This window comes from Giraffa tippelskirchi, chromosome 8 (assembly GCF_054371585.1).
Source record: "Giraffa tippelskirchi isolate mGirTip1 chromosome 8, T2T-mGirTip1v1.2.pri, whole genome shotgun sequence".
Lineage (NCBI taxonomy): Eukaryota > Metazoa > Chordata > Mammalia > Artiodactyla > Giraffidae > Giraffa > Giraffa tippelskirchi.
In genome coordinates, this window is record NC_137282.1 from 125,526,969 (window position 1) to 125,548,624 (window position 21,656).

Below are 21,656 nucleotides of genomic sequence, written 5' to 3' on the forward strand. Positions count from 1 at the left end.
GGTGTTGTCAGCAATTTGGATTTTGGTCATTCTAATAGGTGTGTAGTGGAATCTCACTGTTGTTGTAATTTCCATTTCCCTGATAACATATGATGTAGAGCTTATAAGACATATTCTTATTTGCCATCTGCATATCGTCTTTCATAAGGTATCTATGAAGGTCTTTGGCCCATTTTTAAATTGGGTTATTTGTCTTCTTATTGTTGAGTTTTAAGAGTTCTTTGTATATTTTGGATAATAGCATTTTATCAGATGTGTCTTTTTGCAGATATATTCTCCTAATCTATGAGTGATCTTATTCTCTTGACATTGTCTTTCACATAGCAGATTTTGAAACTTTAATGAAGTCCAGTGTAGCTGTTATTTCTTTCATGAATTATGCCTTTGGTGTTGTATCTAAAATGTAATTGCTATACCCAGTGTCATCTAGGTTTTCTCTTATGCTATCTTCTAAGAGTTTTACATCAATTTGTTTTATTTTTAAATTGTTTTTAATTTAGTTTTTAAACTATGTAAAATTACACAGTTCCAAAGTTAAAACTATAACACAAGGTATGTTATATGTATGTATGTTTGTATTGTCCCTACTCCATTTCTTACACAAAACGTAACATACCATAAACACTTTCCACATTGCCTTTTCCTTTTAAAAGTATATCCTGGAGATCACTTCATAGATGTATATAAGGAGATGCTTCTTATTCCTTTTTGCAACTGCTAAATACTCCCTATATTTTATGGAGGCGTCCTACTTTATATACCCAGTTCTCTATTAATTAGTTCAGTTCAGTCTCTTGGTCGTATCTGACTCTTTGTGACCTCATGGACTTCAGCACGCCAGGCTTTCCTGTCCATCACCAACTCCTGGAGCTTATTCAAATTCATGTCCATTGAGTTGGTGATGCCATCCAACCATCTCATCCTCTGTCATCCCCTTCTTCTCCTGCCTTCAGTCTTTCCCAGCATCAGGGTCTTTCCCAATGAGTCAGCTCTTTGCATCAAGTGGCCAAAGTATTGGAGTTTCAGATTCAACATCAGTCCTTCCAATGAACACTCAGGACTGATCTCCTTTAGGATGGACTGGTTTGATCTCCTTGCAGTCCAGGGGACTCTCAAAAGTCTTCTTCAACATCACAGTTGGAAAGCATCAGTTCTTCGGCTCTCAGCTTTCTTTATGGTCCAACTCTTATATCTGTACATGATTACTAGAAAAACCATAGCTTTGACTAAACAGACCTTTGTTGGCAAAGTGATGTCTCTGCTTTTTAATACTCTGTCTAGGTTTGTAATAGCTTTTTTCCCAAGGAGCAGTTGTCTTTTAATTTCATGGTTGTACTCACCATCTGCAGTGATTTTGGAGTCCAAGAAAATAAAGTCTCTCACTGTTTCCATTTTTTCCCCATCTCTTTGTCTTGAAGAGATGAAACCAGATGCCATGATCTTAGTTTTTTGAATGTTGACTTTTAAGCCAGCTTTTTCAGTATCTTCTTTCACCTTCATCAAGAGGCTCTTTAGTTCCTCTTCACTTTCTGCCATAAGGGTGGTGTCATCTGCATACCTGAAGTTATTGATATTTTTCCCATCAATCTTGTTTCCAGCTTGTGCTTCATCTAGTCTGGCATTTTGCATGATGTACTCTGCATATAAGTTAAATAAGCAGGGTGACAATACATAGCTTTGAGGTACTCCTTTCCCAATTTTGAACCAGTCTGTTGTTCTGTTGTTCTATGTCTAGTTCTAACTGTTGCTTCTTGACCTGCATACAGGTTTCTCAGGAGGCAAGTAAGATGGTCTGATATTCCCATCTCTCTAAGAATTTTCCAGTTTGTTGTGATCCACACCGTCAAAGGCTTTAGTATAGTCAATAAAGCTGAAGTAGATGTTTTTCTGGAACTCTCTTGAAAGGTCCAGGAAACTTGCCAATTGACAGTATTGACAAACTTTAGGATTTTTGCCTGATCTAAAGATGACACATGGTATTTCTGTGTGGTTTTTTTTGGTGAAGTATATTGAGGTACGTGGACAGGGAAGCCTGGAATGCTGCAGACCAAGAGTCGGACACAACTGAGCAACTGAACTGAACTGATTGAGGTACATAAATCATAAATGTGTAGCTTAGTGATTCTTTACAGTTAACACATCAAAAATAGACCACTTGCAGAATCCCAAAAGCCTCCTGTGCCCTTCCTAGTCATACCCACAGTCAGGGATAACTTTATCCTGATATTTAATACCATACATTAGTTTCCCTATTTTTAAATTTATATAAATGTGCCTCTTGAGAAACCTGTATGCAGGTCAGGAAGCAACAGTTAGAACTGGACATGGAACAACAGACTGGTTCCAAATAGGAAAAGGAATATGTCAAGGCTATATATTGTCACCCTACTTATTTAACTTACATGCAGAGTACATCATGAGAAATGCTCGGCTGGAAGAAGCACAAGGTAGAATCAAGATTGCCAGGAGAAATATAAATAACCTCAGATATGCAGATGACACCACCCTTATGTCAGAATGTGAAGAAGAACTAAAAAGCCTCTTGATGAAAGTGAAAGAGGAGAGTGAAAAAGTTGGCTTAAAGCTCAACATTCAGAAAACTAAGATCATGGCATCTGGTCCCATCACTTCATGGGAAATAGATGGGGAAACAGTGTCAGACTTTGTTTTTGGGGGCTCCAAAATCACTGCAGATGGTGATTGCAGCCATGAAATTAAAAGACGCTTACTCCTTGGAAGGAAAGTTATGACCAACCTAGATTGCATATTAAAAAGCAGAGACATTACTTTGCCAACAAAGGTCCATCTAGTCAAGGCTATGGTTTTTCCAGTAGTCATGTATGGATGTGAGAGTTTGACGGTGAAGAAAGCTGAGCGCCGAAGAATTGATGCTTTTGAACTGTGGTGTTGGAGAAGACTCTTGAGAGTCCCTTGGACTGCAAGGAGATCCAACCAGTCCATCCTAAAGGAGATCAGTCCTGGGTGTTCATTGGAAGGACTGATGTTGAAGCTGAAACTCCAATACTTTGGCCACCTGATGGGAAGAGCTGACTCACTGGAAAAGACCCTGATGATGGGATGGATTGGGGGCAGGAGGAGAAGGGGACAACAGAGGATGAGATGGTTGGGTGGCATCACTGACTCAATGGACATGGATTTGGGTAAACTCCAGGTGTTGGTGATGGACAGGGAGACCTGGCGTGCTGTGATTCATGGGGTTGCAAAGAGTCGGAGACAACTGAGCGACTGAACTGAAGTGAACTGAATCATACAATGCATTGTCATTTGTGTCTACATACTTTTAGCTCAGCATGATGTTTGTGAAAGTCATCCATGTCATTACATGTAGTTATTGTTCATTCATCCTCATTACTATATGATATTCCATCACATGCCACAATTATCTATTCTGTTGTAGATGAACGTTTGGTTTGTTTCTACTTTCTGGCTATTTAGCATACTGTTGCTACATGGGACTGTCCTTTGTCATGAGTGTGGTGGTTAATACATGACTTATGCATTTGTCAAAACCTTGTACGTGTATCCTGCAAAGAATTATCTTTTCTATAGGTAAGTTAAAAATTTAATTTTTAACTAAAGAAAAAAGAATAGTAATGCTATCAACATTCTTATACATGCCTCTTGGTGAACATATGTACACATTTCTGATTTGTATGTATCTATAGTAGAGTTGCAGGGTCATAGGCTGTGCATACGTTCTGCTTTAGTTCGTACTGCTGAACAGTTTTCTAAAGAACTTACACCAATTTTGCCCCAGCAGTATATAAGCGTTCCATTTGTTAGCACTTAGTATTGTCTCTCTTTTTATTCTAACCACCTAATAGTTGTGTCACATTATGATTTTAGTTTGCATTTTTTGATGAGTTATTAGACTTTCAAATATCCTCTTTCATAAAGCACTGATGTTTTCTCCCATTTATTTTGGGGGTTATTTGTGTTTTTCTCTTTAATTTGTAGAAGTTCTTTTTATATTCTGGAAACAAGTCCTTGGTTACATACATGTATTACACATATCTTCTCCTACTGTGTGGATTTGCTGTCACTCCTAATGTTATTTTTTATTGATCAGAAATTATTAATTCTAATGTGGTCCTATATATCTATATTTCCCTTTATGGTTAGTACTTTTTGTGTCTTATTTAAGGAATCTTTTCCTATCTCAAGGCATGAAGATATTCTCCTATGTTTTCTTCTAGCTTTATTGTTTGACCTTTCACATTTAGATCTACAGTCAATCGTGAAACTGGTTTTTTGTTTGTTTGATGCAAGATGAAGGTCAACATTGCTTTTTCTCTTTATAGGTAGCCTCAAACTGACCATGTACCGTTATTGAATTTTCCTTACTTCGCTGTCATTTTTGTCCTGAATCAAATGAGTCTCAGTGCAGTTTTGATATATGAGTGAGGTGGAACATCTTTTTATGTTTAATATCTATTTGCATTGATTTTTCTGTGAACTGTCCCTGCTTTGTCCCATTTTTATTGGGCTATTGGTCTTTTTCTTTTTGGTTCTGTGAAACTCTTTATACATTAGAGATATTAGCCCTTTGTGATATAAATTGCAGAGAGGTGTGTGTGTGTGTGTGTGTGTGTGTGTGTGTGTGTGTGTGTGTGTGTGTGTGTGTGTGTGTGTGTGTGTGTGTGTGTGTGTGTGTGTGTGTGTGTGTGTGTGTGTGTGTGTGTGTGTGTGTGTGTGTGTGTGAGATGTATGTGTGTGTATTCCGTTTGTAATTCCCAGACCTTTTTATCTGTTATAATGAGAACTGTCTCACCTGCATGTCACGAATGTCTGTGTTTTCCATGTCTAGAAGGACTTTAAGGATGGCCTTCATTTCTCTACCTGCTGTTTTGGCCTCTCTGTGACGTATAGCTGTGCTCTCTGGGGTGGATTTGACAGGCAGAGGTGGGTGTGTTCTTGACTAGATTTCACAGGGATAAACCTCATGCTCACCTGGCTGTACTTCTTTCCTCTTTCACCACTTTCGCAGTGCATGTTCTGTCTTTAAAGACGTTATTGAAACCGACTGTTTCCTTTCTGTAGTGATAATATCTCTCCTCACAGACAATAGTCAAATATTTATTCAGGTAGTTTGTGGACTTGGAAGACATTTTTTTCAACTTATTCTTTCTAACCAGAAGGAGATTTTTTCCGGGTCAACTCTTTCTTTTAGTCCATTCTTAAAAAAGAAAAATCTCATCCGAAAAAGTAGTGCATCATCATAAAAATTTTAGAAATTTAAAAAATCTAAAGCTGAAGTGGGAGGAGAGAGCTTTAGAAAAAGCATCCACAGTTCTAGCATCTAAAGGCATTATTAAAAGTCTTGTCTTAAGTCTTCCATTATAAAGAGTATGTATAGGGAATCCCCTGGTGGTCCAGTGGTTAGGACATGGCATTTTAACTGCCTGGGCCTGTATTCAAACCTCTTGTTAGGAAACTAGGATTCTGCAAGGCATGGCACAACCAAAAAAGAAAAAAGAGTATGCGAATGACAAAATCTCACATGATCCTGAATATTGGTCTACCTCGTTTGTTGTAGTGAGTATGGCTTTGCTGAGAAGGTGGTGGAGGGGATGTTCATCATCGTCAACTCCATCGCCATCAAGATTCACTCCAAGGCCTTCCACGCTTCTTTTGAATTGTGGCAGCTCCAGGGCTATAGTGTCAACCCCAATTGGCAGCAGAGTGACCTCCGCCTCACCCGCATCACTGACCCACACCGAGGAGAGGTGACAGCCCTGCCATTGCAAGGGGGGAGAATGGGAGGGTTCAAAGGATTCATTCTTTTTTAAAAATTTATTTATTTTAATTGGGGAATAATAGCTTTACAATATTGTGTTGGTTTCTGCACATAGGTGAATCAGCCATAGGTATACATATGTCCCCGCCTTTTACCTCCCTTCTACCTTCCACCCCATCCTACCCTTCTAGGTTGTCACAGTGTGAACTCCCTGTGTCGTATAGCAAATTCCCAATGCCTATATTCTTGTCTTGGGTCAAAGGCTTCCCCATTCTTGGAAACCCAAGAATCCCTGCTGTCTAGTGTTACTTTTCCTGAGTTAAGAATTTGTGATCCACTGCCTTCTGTGAGTAGGATCCCAGCTAAGAATGGTGGAGGTCTCTCTCTTGCTCTTCTTTTCCCCTTGGACTTCCTGCCTCTTGATTAATGTCATCCACAATATTAAGGGGTTTTACTTTTTTTCCTTCTAGGTTTTAACATTTAAAGAAATAACTTGGCAAACACTTCGAATTGAGGCAGATGCAACAGACAATGGTGATCAGGACCCAGTCACCACTCCATTGAGGCTTATTACCAACCAAGGCAGGATCCAGATAGCCCTCAAGAGAAGAGTGAGTGTGTTCTCTGTCCTCACAAAAACATCCATCTTTTGTTCTCCCAGATAGCTCTGGAGTTGGTGTTTCCTCCTTTTTGTGTGTTATTGGTCCCTGAAACGACGTTTGAAAGGGGAGGACCTACAGTTCAGTGTTGCACTGAATCTACTATTGAGGGAACATGTCTACTTCCATCATTTTAATTTTGGAAATAGTGATTTTTACCTGTATATGGGGACATATGCAGTTGATTATTGCTGCTTTTTGTTAATCACAGAAAACTTTTGTAGTTTGGTAAGAAATTGACTCTCCAAAGTACTTGATATTTTCCTTTCTTGTATTGAGGATTGAAAAGCCATCTCTGAAATTGGTTGGGCAGTACTCACTTTAAGGAGTTGGGATGGTACCAGATGTGGAAGCCTGTATTCTCTGTGACCCCTCCAGACCAAAGATTGCAATGTGATAGCCTCCAAGCTGATGTTCCTGTTGGATGACCTGCTTTGGGTGCTAACGGACTCGCAGCTCAAGGCTATGATGAAATATGCAGAGTCGCTGAGTGAGGCCATGGAGAAGGCCGCCCAGCAGAGAAAGAGCCTGGCCCCTGAACCTGTACAGGTTAGAGGTGAAACAGAGACCCTCGGTGGTGGTGGGGAGATGGCAGGCCAGACCTCATTCACACCAGCATAGGTGGAGCCTGGATTTTGTTCCGCTTGTTTGGGAGAATGTGTCATTCACTTCTGTATGTGCATAGGCTCTGCCTGTGCCTTTATCCAGTTATTCTATTCATTTGGTGCCTCTAGTGAGTTAGGTGTACAGTGCTGGCCACTGGAAAACCTCTTGTTCCTGACCCTGGAACTCTTGCTGTCTTAAAATATGGACCATAAACAAGTTATTACAATATGATATGATAAGTGCTATAATAGAGGTGAACACTGTGCCGTGACAGCACAAAGAAGAGGGATCCTGGGCTGAAAGAGGGCACTTAGGGAAGACTTCCTGGAGGAGGTGTTTTAGCATCAGTCAGGTAAGTTCTGGGTGGGAGGGAAGCTTAGAAAGCAGTTCAAATGTCAGAACAGGACTCGGACAGTTACTAGATTAATTATAATTTGGCTGCTTTGGATTCTTTGGGTTATTTAGATAGGACAGACCTATGTGAGCTACTAGGCATACCATTATGAGAGGCATGACTGTACCTTAGGAAAGACTTAATGGGCTAGAAGTAAAAAGATGTGTGTTTATTTATATGAATGTAATACCACATATAATTGTTATAATTATCACATAGAAAAGCAAATGAAGTTCAACCATATAAAGAAAAAAGTGTAAAATTCTTCAAGGCTATAAAAATGAAAACTTAGGAGATGATACTATTCAGTGTATAATACAGTATGTATGATTAAAAAGAATGATTATGAGAGGGAAGGGGCATCTTGTCAAATTGTGATTTTCTTCAGGCTGAACTAAAGCTTAAAGAAAGCCAGCAAGGAAGCTGTCCGGGTGTGGCCTTCATGTTTTTCTCTGTCACACATAGATCACCCCACCTGCTCCCAGCGCCCAGCAGTCCTGGGCCCAGGCGTTTGGTGGCAGCCAGGGCAGCAGCAGCAGCAGCAGCCGCCTCAGCCAGTACTTTGAGAAATTTGATGTGAAAGAGTCCTCCTACCATCTGCTCATCTCGCGCCTGGACCTGCACGTTTGTGATGATAGCCAGTCCCGAGAGCCAGGTATCCCACGAGGCCCGAGCCTGGGTGGGTGGCCCATCACTGCCTGCAGTTCTGGGGGATGGAAGGCTCTTTTCAAGACTCTGTTGGGATACTTTGTTGGCTTCCCATATCACAACCTTCCTCAGGTCTCAGCACTCCTGGGGCAGCTCTCTGTTACCGCTTGTCAGCCTTTAGGGTGCAACAGAACCACCTGTGAGACAGTAAAATACAGGGGCTGGGCCTCTTCCCAGACCTCACTAAATTGGAATCCTCAGGGATAGAGCCCAAGCAGTGTATACTTTTTTTTTCTTCCTAGTGGGCATTGCTGACCACTGTTATAAGCTTTCTAGAGGGTAAATTCAGCGATAGGAAGCCTCAGAATTTTCAGACCTTTGAGTCAATTTATATATAAATGTGTTCTTCCCAAGCAGAGAGGTTACAGTGTGTTCTTGTCATACTTTTTCATTCACTAGAGCAATTGTTATTAAATACACATACACATTTATTCAGAAAGAAAAAGTAATTGACTCATTTCTTTCCTTTATAAGTCTTAGGGAAATCACTTCACCTCTCTGAGTTTCTTCATTTGTGAACTTGAATTAAATCATTTCTTACTCACAGGTTGTTATAAGGCTCAAATGAGTTAATATACTAAACTTGGAGGACCTTAATCATAGGCCGATATTCGGATTATTATTTCTCTGCTGCTGGTTCCTTCAATTCTCTTTGGTCCCCCTTGGCTCCCCTTTGCTGCCAGCTCTGGGTTTAGATGCCGTCGTGTGGTAGCTTGTTCTCTTGCTGCCTTATCATCTCTGGAGTTGTGTTTGCCTCTTAATGAGACCTAGACTCGTCTTCCTTGGGGGAACGAGCTGCCTTGTATTCCTGGGCCACCCAGCTCCATCGCCTCTGCGCTGCTCTGCCTTGGTGCTGAAGGGACTTGGCCTCTCTCCGCCCCCAGATGAAAGGGCTGAAAGGCGCAGTGATGGTGTAAAGATGGCTTCTGCCACTCACTTGGTTTGCTGCCCACTCATTTTGAAAGTTCTTTGCTAAAACAATCATTATTTTGTTTGGTTATTTCTTCCAAGTGTTGCTATGAAGACTTTGGAGTTTTGTTTTGTTATGATTCCTTTCAGAAATCTTTATTAAAAATACATTGTGAAAAAAAAAAAATACATTGTGGAGAGTTTCATCCTCTTGCTAGATGAGGATGTGGAGCCCTCTCTTCTTCACATAGCAGGGTTCTATAATCCACACGAAGACGTGAATGGCTAGCCCTCCCTGAAGCCCCCATTTATTTATGAAGCTAAATTAATCTACTCAGTGGATTTTAGGGACATTTTCGATGAGAAAGACGGAAAACGCCCAGCTAACCATACCCAGGTATGGCATATGATTGTGTGAAAGGCCAAGGAACACAAGGAGTTCTTGTAACTTTGATTCTTCCCCTTGGATTTGGGAAGAAAGGAGAAGGAAGAACTCCGTGTTACAGGAAGGGCTCTAAGATTGTCGGGAGTTGTCCTGGTCAATATGGCAGCCACTAGCCACATTTGACTAATGGGCACTTGAAACATGGGCTGATCCAAATTGAGTGAAGTTTTGTTTTATTTTGCCATGCCATACAGCGTGTGGCATCTTAGTTCCCCAGTTCAGTTCAATCGCTCAGTCGTGTCCGACTCTTTGCAACCCCATGAACCGCAGCATGCCAGGCCTCTCTGTCCATCACCAACTCCCGGAGTCCACACAAACCCATGTCCATTGAGTCGATGATGCCACCCAGCCATCTCCTCTGTCGTCCCCTTCTCCTCCTGCCTTCAATATTTCCCAGCATCAGGGTCTTTTCCTATGAGTCAGCTCTTCACATCAGGAGGCCAAAGTATTGGAGTTTCAACTTCAACATCAGTCCCTCCAATGAACACCCAGGGCTGATCTCCTTTAGGATGGACTGGTTGGATCTCCTTGCAGTCCAAGGGACTCTCAAGAGTCTTCTCCAACACCACAGTTCAAAAGCATCAATTCTTCAGTGCTAAGCTTTCTTTATAGTCCAACTCTCACATCCATATATGACTACTGGAAAAACCAGAGCCTTAACTAGACGGACCTTTGTTGGCAAAGTAATATCTCTGCTTTTTAATATGCTATCTAGGTTGGTCATAACTTTCCTTCCAAGGAGTAAGCGTCTTTTAATTTCATGGATGCAATCACCATCTGCAGTGATTTTGGAGCCCAGAAAAATAAAGTCAGCCACTATCTCCACTGTTTCCCCATCTATCTGCCATGAAGTGATGGGACCAGATGCCATGATCTTAGTTTTCTGAATGTTGAGCTTTAAGCCAACTTTTTCACTCTCCTCTTTCACTTTCATCAAGAAGCTCTTTAGTTCTTCTTCACTTTCTGCCATAAGGGTGGTGTCATCTGCATATCTGAGGTTATTTATATTTCTCCTGGCAATCTTGATTCCAGCTTTGTGCTTCATCCAGCCCAGTGTTTCTCATGCTGTACTCTGCATATAAGTTAAATAAGCAGGATGACAATATACAGTCTTGACGTACTCGTTTTCCTATTTGGAACCAGTCTGTTGTTCCATGTCCAGTTCTAACTGTTGCTTCCTGACCTGCATACAGGTTTCTCAAGAGGCAGGTCAGGTTCTCATCTCTTGAAGAATTTCCCACAGTTTATTGTGATGCACACAGTCAAAGGCTTTGGCATAGTCAATAAAGCAGAAGTAGATGTTTTTCTGGAACTCTCCCGCTCTTTTGATGATCCAGCGGATGTTGGCAATTTGATTTCTGGTTCCTCTGCCTTTTCTAAAACCAGCTTGAACATCTGGAAGTTCATGGTTCACATATTGCTGAAGCCTGGCTTGGAGAATTTTGAGCATTGCTTTGCTAGCCTGTGAGATGAGTGCAATTGTGCAGTAGTTTGAGCATCCTTTGGCATTGCCTTTCTTTGGGATTGGAATGAAAACTGACCTTTTCCAGTCCTATGGCCACTGCTGAGTTTTCCAAATTTGCTGGCATATTGAGTGCAGCACTTTCACAGCATAATGTTTCAGAATTTGAATAGCTCAACTGGAATACCATCACCTCCACTAGCTTTGTTTGTAGTGATGCTTTCTAAGGCCCACTTGACTTCACATTCCAGGATGTCTGGCTCTAGGTGAGTGATCACACCATCGTGATTATCTGGGTCATGAAGATCTTTTTTGTACAGTTCTTCTGTGTATTCTTGCCACCTCTTCTTAATATCTTCTGCTTCTGTTAGGTCCATACCATTTCTGTCCTTTATTGAGCCCATTTTTGCATGAACTATTCCCTTGGTATCTCTAATTGTCTTAAAGGATCTCTTAGTTTTCCAACCAGGAATCAAACCCGTGCCCCCTGCATTGGAAACATGGAGTCTTAACCACTGGACCACCAGGGAAGTCCTGCTGATTCAAATCCCACAAGTGTAACATACATGTGGGATTTCGAAGATAAAGTACAAAAAAAGACACAGAATACCTTGATAATTATTTTCATATTGATTGCATGTTAAATAATAATATTTGGAGTATATTGGCTTAAAGTATAATAATAAAAGTAATTTTACTTTTTGAAAGAAAATCTTTTTTAATGTAGCTACTAGGAAATTTTAAATTATTTATGTGGCTTATGTTACATTTCTCTTGAATAGCATTGCTCTAGAGTTCTCTGTCCAATATGGTAGCAAATAGAGACATGTGGCTATTTAAATTAAAATCAAAATTAAATAAAGTTAAAAATTCAGTTCCTCATTTGCACCAGTCACATTACAAGTAATCTAGGGACCCGAAAAGATGTCCATCATCAGAGAAAGTTCTTTTGGACTGTGCTGCTCTAGGGACTCCTTGAAGGCTATATCTGTCAGCTTTTTCTTTAAGGACATTATAGCCTGGATTTGGGTCCTCTGACAACACGCTTATCTATCTCTTGGTATTGGAGGTGATGTTATTGGAAACTTTGTAGGCCACTGAGGACAGGGTGGCTTGGGGTGGGGCAGCACTGTTTCTTAAAATCAAATTGGAGCAGCTCACCCTTCGGGCTTCTGGGAGGAGGTGAGTGGTTGATGGGGAAAAGAGTGTCATCTGCCTCTTTAATTATTTTCCTCAGGATAAGGGCTGTGAGCCAGAGCTTTCTTTATCTCTCTTCAGGGTAGGCTATCTTCTTCCCACCATCTCACTGGAGAATTTTAGTCATTTATATACACTATTTACCATTTATGTGTCACATATGATTATGTGTTTATAATTATGTATGTTGATAGTTGGTAATTATATTTGATTTCGATTTTTTGATTCTAGATCATATTTTAATATGTTCAGTCTGCATAGTTGATTGTTCTTTTAGTTCCAAATAAATCCAATAGGAGCATGGCTGTGAAACACTCTCCCTCCAGTAGCCTAGGTCATGCATTTTCAACTGGGATGCTATCACCCTCACTGGGTAAAAATTCACTCTTTTCTTTTAAACAGATATATATTTATTGATGGGCTTCTCCAGTGGCTCAGTGGTAAAAATCTGCCTGCAATGCAGGAGATGCAGGAGATAAATGTTTAATCCCTCGGTTGGGAAGATACCTTGGAGAAGGAAATGGCAACTCGCTGCAATATTCTTGCTGGGAACATTCAATAGACAGAAGAGCCTGCAGTACTAGAGTCCATAGGATTGCAAAGAGTCAAAAATGACTGAGCACGCATGCAATATTTATGGATATTTAATCCACATTCCATACCATTCACCCATTTAGAATATACAACTCAGTGTTTTAAAGTTAAGTCATAGGGTTATATGATCATCACTGCAATCTAATTTGAGAACATTTTTGTCATCCCTAAAAGAAACTCTACCCACTAGCTGCCGGTCCCCATTTTGCAGCTCTGAACAACCACTGAGCTTTCTGTCTTGATGCGTGCCTGTTCTGGACATTGGAAATTGGTTCTTTGGTGAGGAGTAGCGATGAAAAAACATCTTAGCTATAACAGTGCTTAATTCTATTTCACAAAATTTTATTCCTTAGTATTTAATTTCTCTTACTGGGTTTTCTTGGGTATCATATGAGCAACGTTGATAATGAGTTCATGGAAGATTAGGGCTATAAACTATGGCAAATAGATAGCTGTGATTCGAGGACTTTGAGTCTTGAAAGTCCTTGATCTCAAAGTCAGATGATGAGAGGTGGCTTGTATATACCTCTTGGCTACTGTTGGCTGCCTCATCAGTGTTGTTTATATTTAATCCTTAGGGTATATATATATATTTTTTGGCCGTGCCATGTGGTGTGCAAGATCTTAGTTCCCTGACCAGGAATTGAACCTGTGCCCCCTTCAATGGAAATGCAGAGTCTTAACCATTGGACTGTGAGGGAATTCCCATTAATGCTTAGTACTTTTGTAATTTGAACTTTGAGAATTAAATAAAAATAGTTTATATTTTGTTATTTAATTCCACAAATTGTTCAACGAGTCAGTAATTTAACTGTGTTGAAAACATATTGACACCATCTGAATGAATATCTAGCACCTAGTTAAGCAAAGAGTCAGACACAACATAGTGACTCAAACAACAACAAAATTAAGCTAAAAGTTATTTTCTCATATAAAGTGAAAGTTAAAGGTTAATGTAAAATTATTTTAAAATTTTTATTTCAAAAACAATTTTGAATAACTAAAAATTTGATTATATCACTTATGTGATTTATCACATATATATAAATTGCTAAAATGCATACATGATTCTGTACATTATAATTTATATAAGAAATAAATTACACTAAAAGTTACTCAGTAAATATAAAATTAAGTTCAATATTAATAGCTTTAAATCTTTAATTTAACTTTTTTAAAAAAATTATTTATTTATTTATTTGTCCACATGGCTTGCAGGATCTTCCCCACCCAGTGACTGAGCCCAGGCCCCCTGCACTGGCAGTGCGGAGCCTTAACCACCGGACCACCAGGGAAGTCCCAAATCTTTTAATTTAACTTCTAACTTAAAAAAATTGTTCAGTATTTCTTAGCCTTGCATTGAATGAAAGGAATAAGCTTTAGTACATATGATATACAGTATATCTGTGGTATTAAATTTCATGGAGAAGGGGCAGTTAGGAAAAAAACATCTAAACAGGCTCCTAGGAGGTACTAATTATGACATAAAGGTTGAGCAGCAGTAGCATTAGTGTAGGGACACCTCTTGGCAGGATGGTGAATAGTCCAGGACTTGCGGTGATGGTACCTAGATTGGATGGAAATGACTCCCTGATTGTAGGCGCACCAATTGGCGGCTAGAAGGTCCCACAGTATTTCCCTTTACCTGGAAATAGGGTGGAAGCGATAGAAGGGAAGTGCAGAACAGGACAAGTGTTCTTCATCACACATATGGAGAATAGTCCCTGTTCTTACGGTGCTTAGAGTCCAGTTGAAGAGATTAAATAGAAACATGGAAAGTTCATTCATTTAGTCAGAATTGAATTCAAGATAAACAGTAGAATATTTGACTTAATGCAGACAAACTTCAATTTGTGTACACTCCTCTGTCTGTTTATACTGTCCTTGTTAGTGCAGTGTTTTTGTGTTCCATCATTCTTTGTATGTGCAGTGTGTAATGACTGTCTGGTACTACAGCTTTAGCCAAGGTATGAAAGGAAATAACATTGGTCCCTGTTTGTTGGGGAGTTTGGCTGATGCCTCTCTAGGTGTTGTATTGAGAGGCAGCAGTACTGGTATTGCTGGGTTTGAGGGAACCACTGAGTCAACATTGTCAGGTGTGCCTGTGGGAGACCTAAGATCGAAATTCTGGAATCCTGAGTTTTGCTGCTTCTTTTGTCTCTCTGGATATCTGGCAGCCATTTACAGAGACTGTGAAATATGCTTTCTTTAAAAACAACAACAACAACAACAAACACACACTTTTAGAGTATATCCTTTGCAGTTCAAAAGAGGATAGCCTCAGCCTTGCAAATCACCTGCCATCATAGCCTGTTGGCTGCGCTTATGAATCAGTCAGGCCTGGGAGCTGACCTGCAGGAGGACTTTTCAGTGCTTCAATTGATGTTTAGGCCTCTTTGTTTCTTATGCTGCTTCTCACCATTATTTGTCGTTGTAGGTGTCTCTGCAAACAGACTCATGGGTGGTGCAATGCAGCTAACCTTTCGCAAGATGGCATTTGACTATTACCCCTTCCACTGGGCAGGTAGGAGAATGCTGAATGCATGCAGTTTTAGTGTGGCTGAGGTATTGAAGACTGATGCCTGAGTTCACCCCTGACTGCCCAGCAGAAGGCTGCCTGGGATTGCAGCACAGGCTCAGAGAGGTGTTGGCTATAGTCTTTTTTCAAGAGGACACCTCTGCAAACTTGCAGGATCTGCTGTTGATTACTCTTTATCATTGATGAGAAGTAGGAGGGGAGGCAGTGCCTGAGATGTGGCATTTGATTCTGTGCTCTGCCCCTTACTTCCACTAATTTTAGAGCCTCTCCAGTGGTCCATGGTCAAAGATGCAGCAGTCAGCTGCTGGCCTTTAGGGAGCCTTAGGAAAAATCGAATACTGAGTCCAGAGGAACTTGAGTGTTCTCACTAGATAATTTTTTCCTATCTTAGAGAATTTTGAATTGGTGGTGAGGGATCAGATTCTGAACTATGGAAAACTATACTAATGGAAAAGAAAAACTAAAACATTGGATCATGATCTTAGACTAAAATCTTTTTGCTTTATTGCACAGGTGATAGCTGTAAACATTGGGTGCGTCACTGTGAGGCCATGGAGACCCGAGGCCAGTGGGCCCAGAAGCTGGTGACAGAATTTCAGAGTAAGATGGAGAAGTGGTATGAGGAGACAGATCTGAAACCACCCTGGCACCTGGGGGTAGACTCTTCCTTCCGGAGGAAAACAGGTGGGTTATGAGGAGCTGGAGGAATCCCGTAACTTTGTCGCTTGACATTTGCCTTTGAGTATCCAGTGGCAATAAAGCACTGGCCTGGCTAATTATGCTAATTTTATCGCACCAAGAGACATTCATGACTTTTTTTATTTATGGGTCCTGTTTTTCTCCAGGCAGAGCTGCAGTGTGGAAGAGCAGTTGTTAGCATCTCTATTCAGTATTCATCTCTGTTGCCTTGGTCTGAAGGAGAAATGATTTTTGAGTTCCCTCCAGAAGCTTGCCAGTGTTGACAAGCTCTTTTCTACACGTACCATTAACGATCTTAGAGTTTTTACTTTCTGAATTCTGTTAATAATGAGAATTGAGTGTATCTGAATCTCTTTCCCACCTTCTTATTTTTACTTAGATTCTTTCTCTAGTCCTCGAAAGAACCCCCTAGAAAGAAGCCCTTCTCAGGGTCGGCAGACAGTCTTTCGGCCTCCAGCATGGAATCGCCTGCGCTCTAGCTGTTTGGTCATAAGGGTGGATGACTTGGACATCCACCAGGTAAGGAGCTCATGATATGGGGAAACAGGGCTGCAAAGAGGCGGGGAAGCAGTTCATTCATTCATGTCTCTGCTTTTTAATATGCTGTGTAGGTTTGTCATAGCTGTAGTCACCATCTGCAGTGACTTTGGAGCCCAAGAAAATAGTCTGTCACTTTTTCCATTTTTTCCCCATCTCTTTGTCATGAAGTGAAAAGTGATGGGACCAGATGCTATGATCTTTTTTTTTTCTTTTGATTTTTCTTTTTTTTTTCTTCTTCTTTTTTCTTTTTTTTTTCTTTTTGTATTGATCTTAGTTTTTCGAATGTTGAGTTTTAAGCCAGCTTTTTCACTCTCTTCTTTCACTTTCATCAAGAGGCGCTTTAGTTCCTCTTCGCTTTCTGCCATAAGGCTGGTATCATCTGCGTATCTGAGGTTATTGATATTTCTCCCTGAAATCTTGATTCCAGCTTGTGCTTCACCTAGTCCAGCATTTTGCATGATGTACTCTGCATATAAGTTAAATAAGCCAGGTGACAATATACAGACTTGATGTACTCCTTTCCCAATTAGGAACCAGTCCATTGTTCCATATCTGGTTCTAACTATTGCTTCTTGACCTGCATACAGATTTCTCAGGAGGCAGGTAAGGTGGTCTGGTATTCCCATCTCTTGAAGAATTTTCCACAGTTTGTTGTGATCCACACAGTCAAAGGCTTTAGCATAGTCAATAAAGAAGAAGTAGATGTTTTTCTGGAATTCTCTTGCTTTTTCTATGATTCAACGGATGTTAGCAATTTGATCTCTGGTTCCTCTGCATTATCTAAATCCAGCTTGAACATCTGGAAGTTCTCGGTTCACATACTGTAGAAGCCTAGCTTGGAGAATTTTGAGCATTACTTTGCTAGCATGTGAGATGAGTATAATTGTGTGGTAGTTTGAACACTCTTTGGCATTGCCTTTCTTTGGGATTGGAATGAAAACCAACCTTTTCCAGTCCTGTCCACTGCTGAGTTTTCCAAATTTGCTGGCATATTGAGTGCAGCACTTGCACAGTATCATCTTTTAGGATTTGAAATAGATCAGTTGGAACTCCATCACCTCCACTAGCTTTGTTCATCGTGATGCTTCCTAAGGCCCGCTTCACTTTGCAGTCCAGGATGTCTGGTTCTAGGTGAGTGATCACGTCATCGTAGTTATCTGGGTCACTGAGATCTTTCTTTGTATAGTTTTTCTGTGTATTCTTGTCACCTCTTCTTAATATCCTCTGCTTCTGTTAGGTCCATACCATTTCTGTCCTTTATTGTGTCCATCTTTGCATGGAATCTTCCCTTGGTATCTCTAATTTTCTTGAAGAGATCTCTAATCTTTCCCATTCTATTGTTTTCCTCAATTTCTTTGCATTGATTGCTGAGGAAGGCTTTCTTATCTCTCCTTGCTATTCTTTGGAACTCTGCATTCAGATGGATATATCTTTCCTTTTCTCCTTTGCCTTTCACTTCTCTTCTTTTCTCAGCTATTTGTAAGGCCTCCTCAGACAACTGTTTTACCTTTTTGCATTTCTTTTTCTTGGGGATGGTTTTGATCACTGCCTCTTGTACAGTTTTATGAACCTCTGTCCATAGTTCTTCAGGTACTCTGTCTATCAGATCTAGTCCCTTAAATCTATTTGTTACTTCCACTGTATAATCATCAGGGATTTGATTTAAGTCATACCTGAATGGTCTAGTGGTTTTCCGTGCATTCTTCAATTTAAGTCTAAATTTTGCAATAAGGAGTTCATGATTTGAGCTACAGTCAGCTCCTGGTCTTGTTTCTGCTGACTGTATAGAGTTTCTCCATCTTTGGCTGCAAAGAATATAATCAATCTGATTTCGGTGTTGACCATCTAGCGATGTCCATGTGTAGAGTCTTCTCTTGTGTTGTTGGAAGAGGGTGTTTGCTATGACCAGTGCGTTCTCTTGGCAAAACTCTATTAGCCTTTGCCCTGCTTCATTCTGTACTCCAAGGTCAAACTTACCTGTTACTCCAGGTATTTCTTGACTTCCTACTTTTGTATCCTAGTGCTCTATGATGAAAAGGACATCTATTTTTGGTGTCAGTTCTAGAAGGTCTTGTAGGCCTTCATGGAACCATTCAACTTCAGCTTCTTCAGCATTAGTGGTTGGGGCATAGACTTGGATTACCGTGATACTGAATGGTTTGCCTTGGAAACAAACAGAGATCATTCTGTCGTTTTTGAGATTGCACCCAAGTACTGTGTTTCGGACTCTTGTTAACTATGAGGGCTGCTCCATTTCTTCTAAGGGATTCTTGCCCACGGTTGATATAGTGATCTGATATAATTCCTCTGAATGCCCCACTACAAACCTTTCATGAAAAAGATGAACTCATAGTTCATGTTTGTCAGATGTGAGAATGCCTGGCATCTCACAGAGTGAAAATCACTCTACTCTCCGTGACAGACACTGGAAGAATTATAGAGGCTTTATCCTACCTCAGAGGAAACTGAGGAAATTCTGTTCAGGGTGCGGTACAGATGCTAACAGGTACTTGTGGTTGCCTAGGTTTCAACAGCTAGACAGCCAAGTAAGAAGCCATCGACACTCCTGTCCTGCAGTCGGAAGCTTCACAACCTCCCTACTCAGGTCTCTGCCATTCATATTGAGTTCACAGAGTATTACTTCCCTGATAATCAGGACCTGCCAGGTAAGCATCTGCCCTGGTCATTTCTTCCTGTCTAACTCATCCTGTTCACATTCGTCGGCCTTGGAGTCTCTGCTCCTAGTCTATTTGTTAGGAGTTTTAGGCATTTGAGTTAGTGTGGCACACTTTTGTTGAAAACTCTGCCCTGAAGATTCCTTGGCTATCTCTCTTTTTTAATTTATTTATTTCTGGCTGTGCTGGGTCTTCGTTGCTGCATGGGGCCTCCTCTAGTGGCGAGCAGAGGCTGCTCTCTGGCTGCAGCGCATAACTTCTCCTTGTTGGCTCCCTGTTGTGGAGCGCAGGTCCTCGGCGCACGGCTCAGGAGTGGTGGCACACGGGCTTAGCTGCCCTCTGGCATGTGGGATCTTCTGGCTCCCGGGAACCCGTGTCCCCCTACCTGGGCAGGAGGACTCTTAACCACTGGACCACCAGCAAAGTCTGATACCTTTGCTCTCTTGATAATAAAATGAATATTAGCTGGTAAGTAAGAGACAAGCTGTTACTCCATTTGTGGCAATTCTTTTTTCTCTGCTTTCCAGTTCCCTGTCCCAATCTTTACATTCAGTTAAATGGTCTCACATTTACTATGGATCCTGTCAGCTTACTCTGGGGAAACCTCTTCTGCCTGGATTTGTACCGCAGCTTGGAGCAGTTCAAAGCTATCTACAAGCTGGAAGCTTCCAGCCAGAAGGATGAACACCTGGACATCCGCCTGGATGCCTTCTGGTTGAAGGTAGGGTAGACAGTGAGATTTCTGTTCCCTATTGGCAGCCACAGCTGCATCTCTACCATCACTGTAATTGAAGGTTCTGCTCTGTCCATTGGATAGAAAGAAGGAAAGCAGTTTTACAACCCAAATGGTCTGTCACTCATGTATTAATGGTGGGTTGTAGAGATGCTCAGCTGGCCATTCTGAACTGGGTTTCATTTTCTCTCTGAAGGTGAGCTTCCCGCTGGAGAGGAGAGAGCGGGCTGTGTTGCATCGTCCCCAGGCCCTTGTCCTCTGTGCATCAGGCATGACTGCCACCAATACACGTCACGCTCCACACTGTAGCTGTCCAGACCTCCAGAGTCTCTTCCGGGGTTTTGCTGCTACTGAGTTCTTTCATTCCAGTTATGTTCAGTTTCCCAAGGTACCAGGCGGCTTCAGCCTTCTGCACATGTTTTTTATGGATCACGCCTTCCAGATGGAATCCTGCCTCCCTCAGTCTAGTGTCCACCCTCCTCAGAGGCTTAAGGCTTCCCAGGACCTCTGGTCCATCCACTTCACCCAGATCTCCTTGGACTTTGAGGGAACAGAGAACTTCAAAGGCCGCACCTTGAATTTTGTGGCCGCCTTCCCCTTGTCCATTTGGGCCTGCCTACCCCTCCGCTGGCAACAAGCGCAGGCGCAAAAGCTCCGTGTGGTCACAGAAGGGAGGCTGAAACCGTCCGCCAGCTTTGGCAGTCCTGTCCATTCTGAGGCCCTTGCCCCTGACACTGTGTCCCATCAGAGGTCAAAGACTGAGCATGATTTGAAAAGCCTGTCAGGCCTTCCGGAAGCCATGGAGACCCTGAAAGCAGGCAGCGGCGGTGTGGACGGCACAGGGCCTCCAGTGGAGCTGGAGGGCACGGCGGGCGTGCACGTGCTTGTGCACTCCCCCACGCACGTCCGCCTGCGGCTCGACCACTACCAGTACCTGGCTCTCCTCCGCCTGAAGGAGGTGCTGCAGGGTCTTCAGGAGCAGCTGACGAAGGATACCGAGGCCATGACCGGGGCTCCCCTGCAGGACCAGACAGCCTGCATTGGCGTCCTCTTCCCCAGCGCGGAGGTGGCTCTGCTCATGCATCCTCCCCCTGGGGCTGAGGAGGCTGGCTCTGAGGGTTCAGATACTACCAGCCTCATAGATTCAGAGCTGTCTCCTTCAGAGGACCGGGAGCTGAAGTCTGACGCCTCCTCAGAACAGGGCCCAGCAAGCCCCGAGAAGTTTCCAGAAGATGGTGGCATTGAACATCTGGATGCATCCCAGGACAGGCCATTGCCTCTCCACAGCAACGGAGAAGTACAGGATGCAGGTTCGCTTGCCCAGCAGGAGGCAGGGAAGGGCCACGAGGCAGTTGATTCCTTACAGGCCAAGAGACCGAGCAGAGCCCAGGCATCTGACTCACCAGCTGAGTTGAAGCCCCCAGGGAGCAGGGATTCTGCTGTGCATGGACAAGGCGAGCTCATCCCCTTGAAGAACATAGAGGGAGAATTATCAAGTGCTATTCACATGACCAAGGATGCCACCAAGGAGGCACTGCATGCCACCATGGACCTCACCAAGGAAGCTATGTCCCTGACCAGGGATGCCTTCAGTCTGGGCAGAGACCGAATGACCTCCACCATGCACAAGATGCTGTCTCTGCCCCCAGCCAAGTGAGTGGTTCTCTGCTTCCCTCAGTCACCTCATCTTTTCCTTCTAGCTCTGGCCACGGGGCTCAGGCCTCCTGGCACGCGCACT

The 21,656-nt window shown here is 42.1% G+C and overlaps 1 protein-coding gene across 24 annotated transcripts in view; it reads left to right on the forward strand.

Moving 5' to 3' along the window:
• BLTP3A (bridge-like lipid transfer protein family member 3A) overlaps positions 1 to 21,656 on the forward strand; it is a 73,014-nt gene that overhangs the window by 32,909 nt on the left and 18,449 nt on the right. For 11 of the 24 annotated variants that reach the window (XR_014062073.1, XM_081520049.1, XM_081520056.1 and 8 more), the window contains 10 exons: positions 5,558 to 5,747; positions 6,229 to 6,369; positions 6,796 to 6,966; positions 7,883 to 8,072; positions 15,170 to 15,256; positions 15,785 to 15,955; positions 16,350 to 16,489; positions 19,035 to 19,176; positions 19,713 to 19,906; positions 20,115 to 21,571. Coding sequence is in view for 22 of the 24 variants with exons in the window: in XM_081520049.1 (XP_081376175.1) it covers positions 5,558 to 5,747; positions 6,229 to 6,369; positions 6,796 to 6,966; positions 7,883 to 8,072; positions 15,170 to 15,256; positions 15,785 to 15,955; positions 16,350 to 16,489; positions 19,035 to 19,176; positions 19,713 to 19,906; positions 20,115 to 21,571 (2,883 nt within the window). In the remaining 2 variants the exon portion in view is untranslated. The remainder of the gene's footprint in view (positions 1 to 5,557; positions 5,748 to 6,228; positions 6,370 to 6,795; positions 6,967 to 7,882; positions 8,073 to 15,169; positions 15,257 to 15,784; positions 15,956 to 16,349; positions 16,490 to 19,034; positions 19,177 to 19,712; positions 19,907 to 20,114; positions 21,572 to 21,656) is intronic. The other 13 variants (XM_081520063.1, XM_081520065.1, XM_081520072.1 and 10 more) reach the window with 2 other exon arrangements.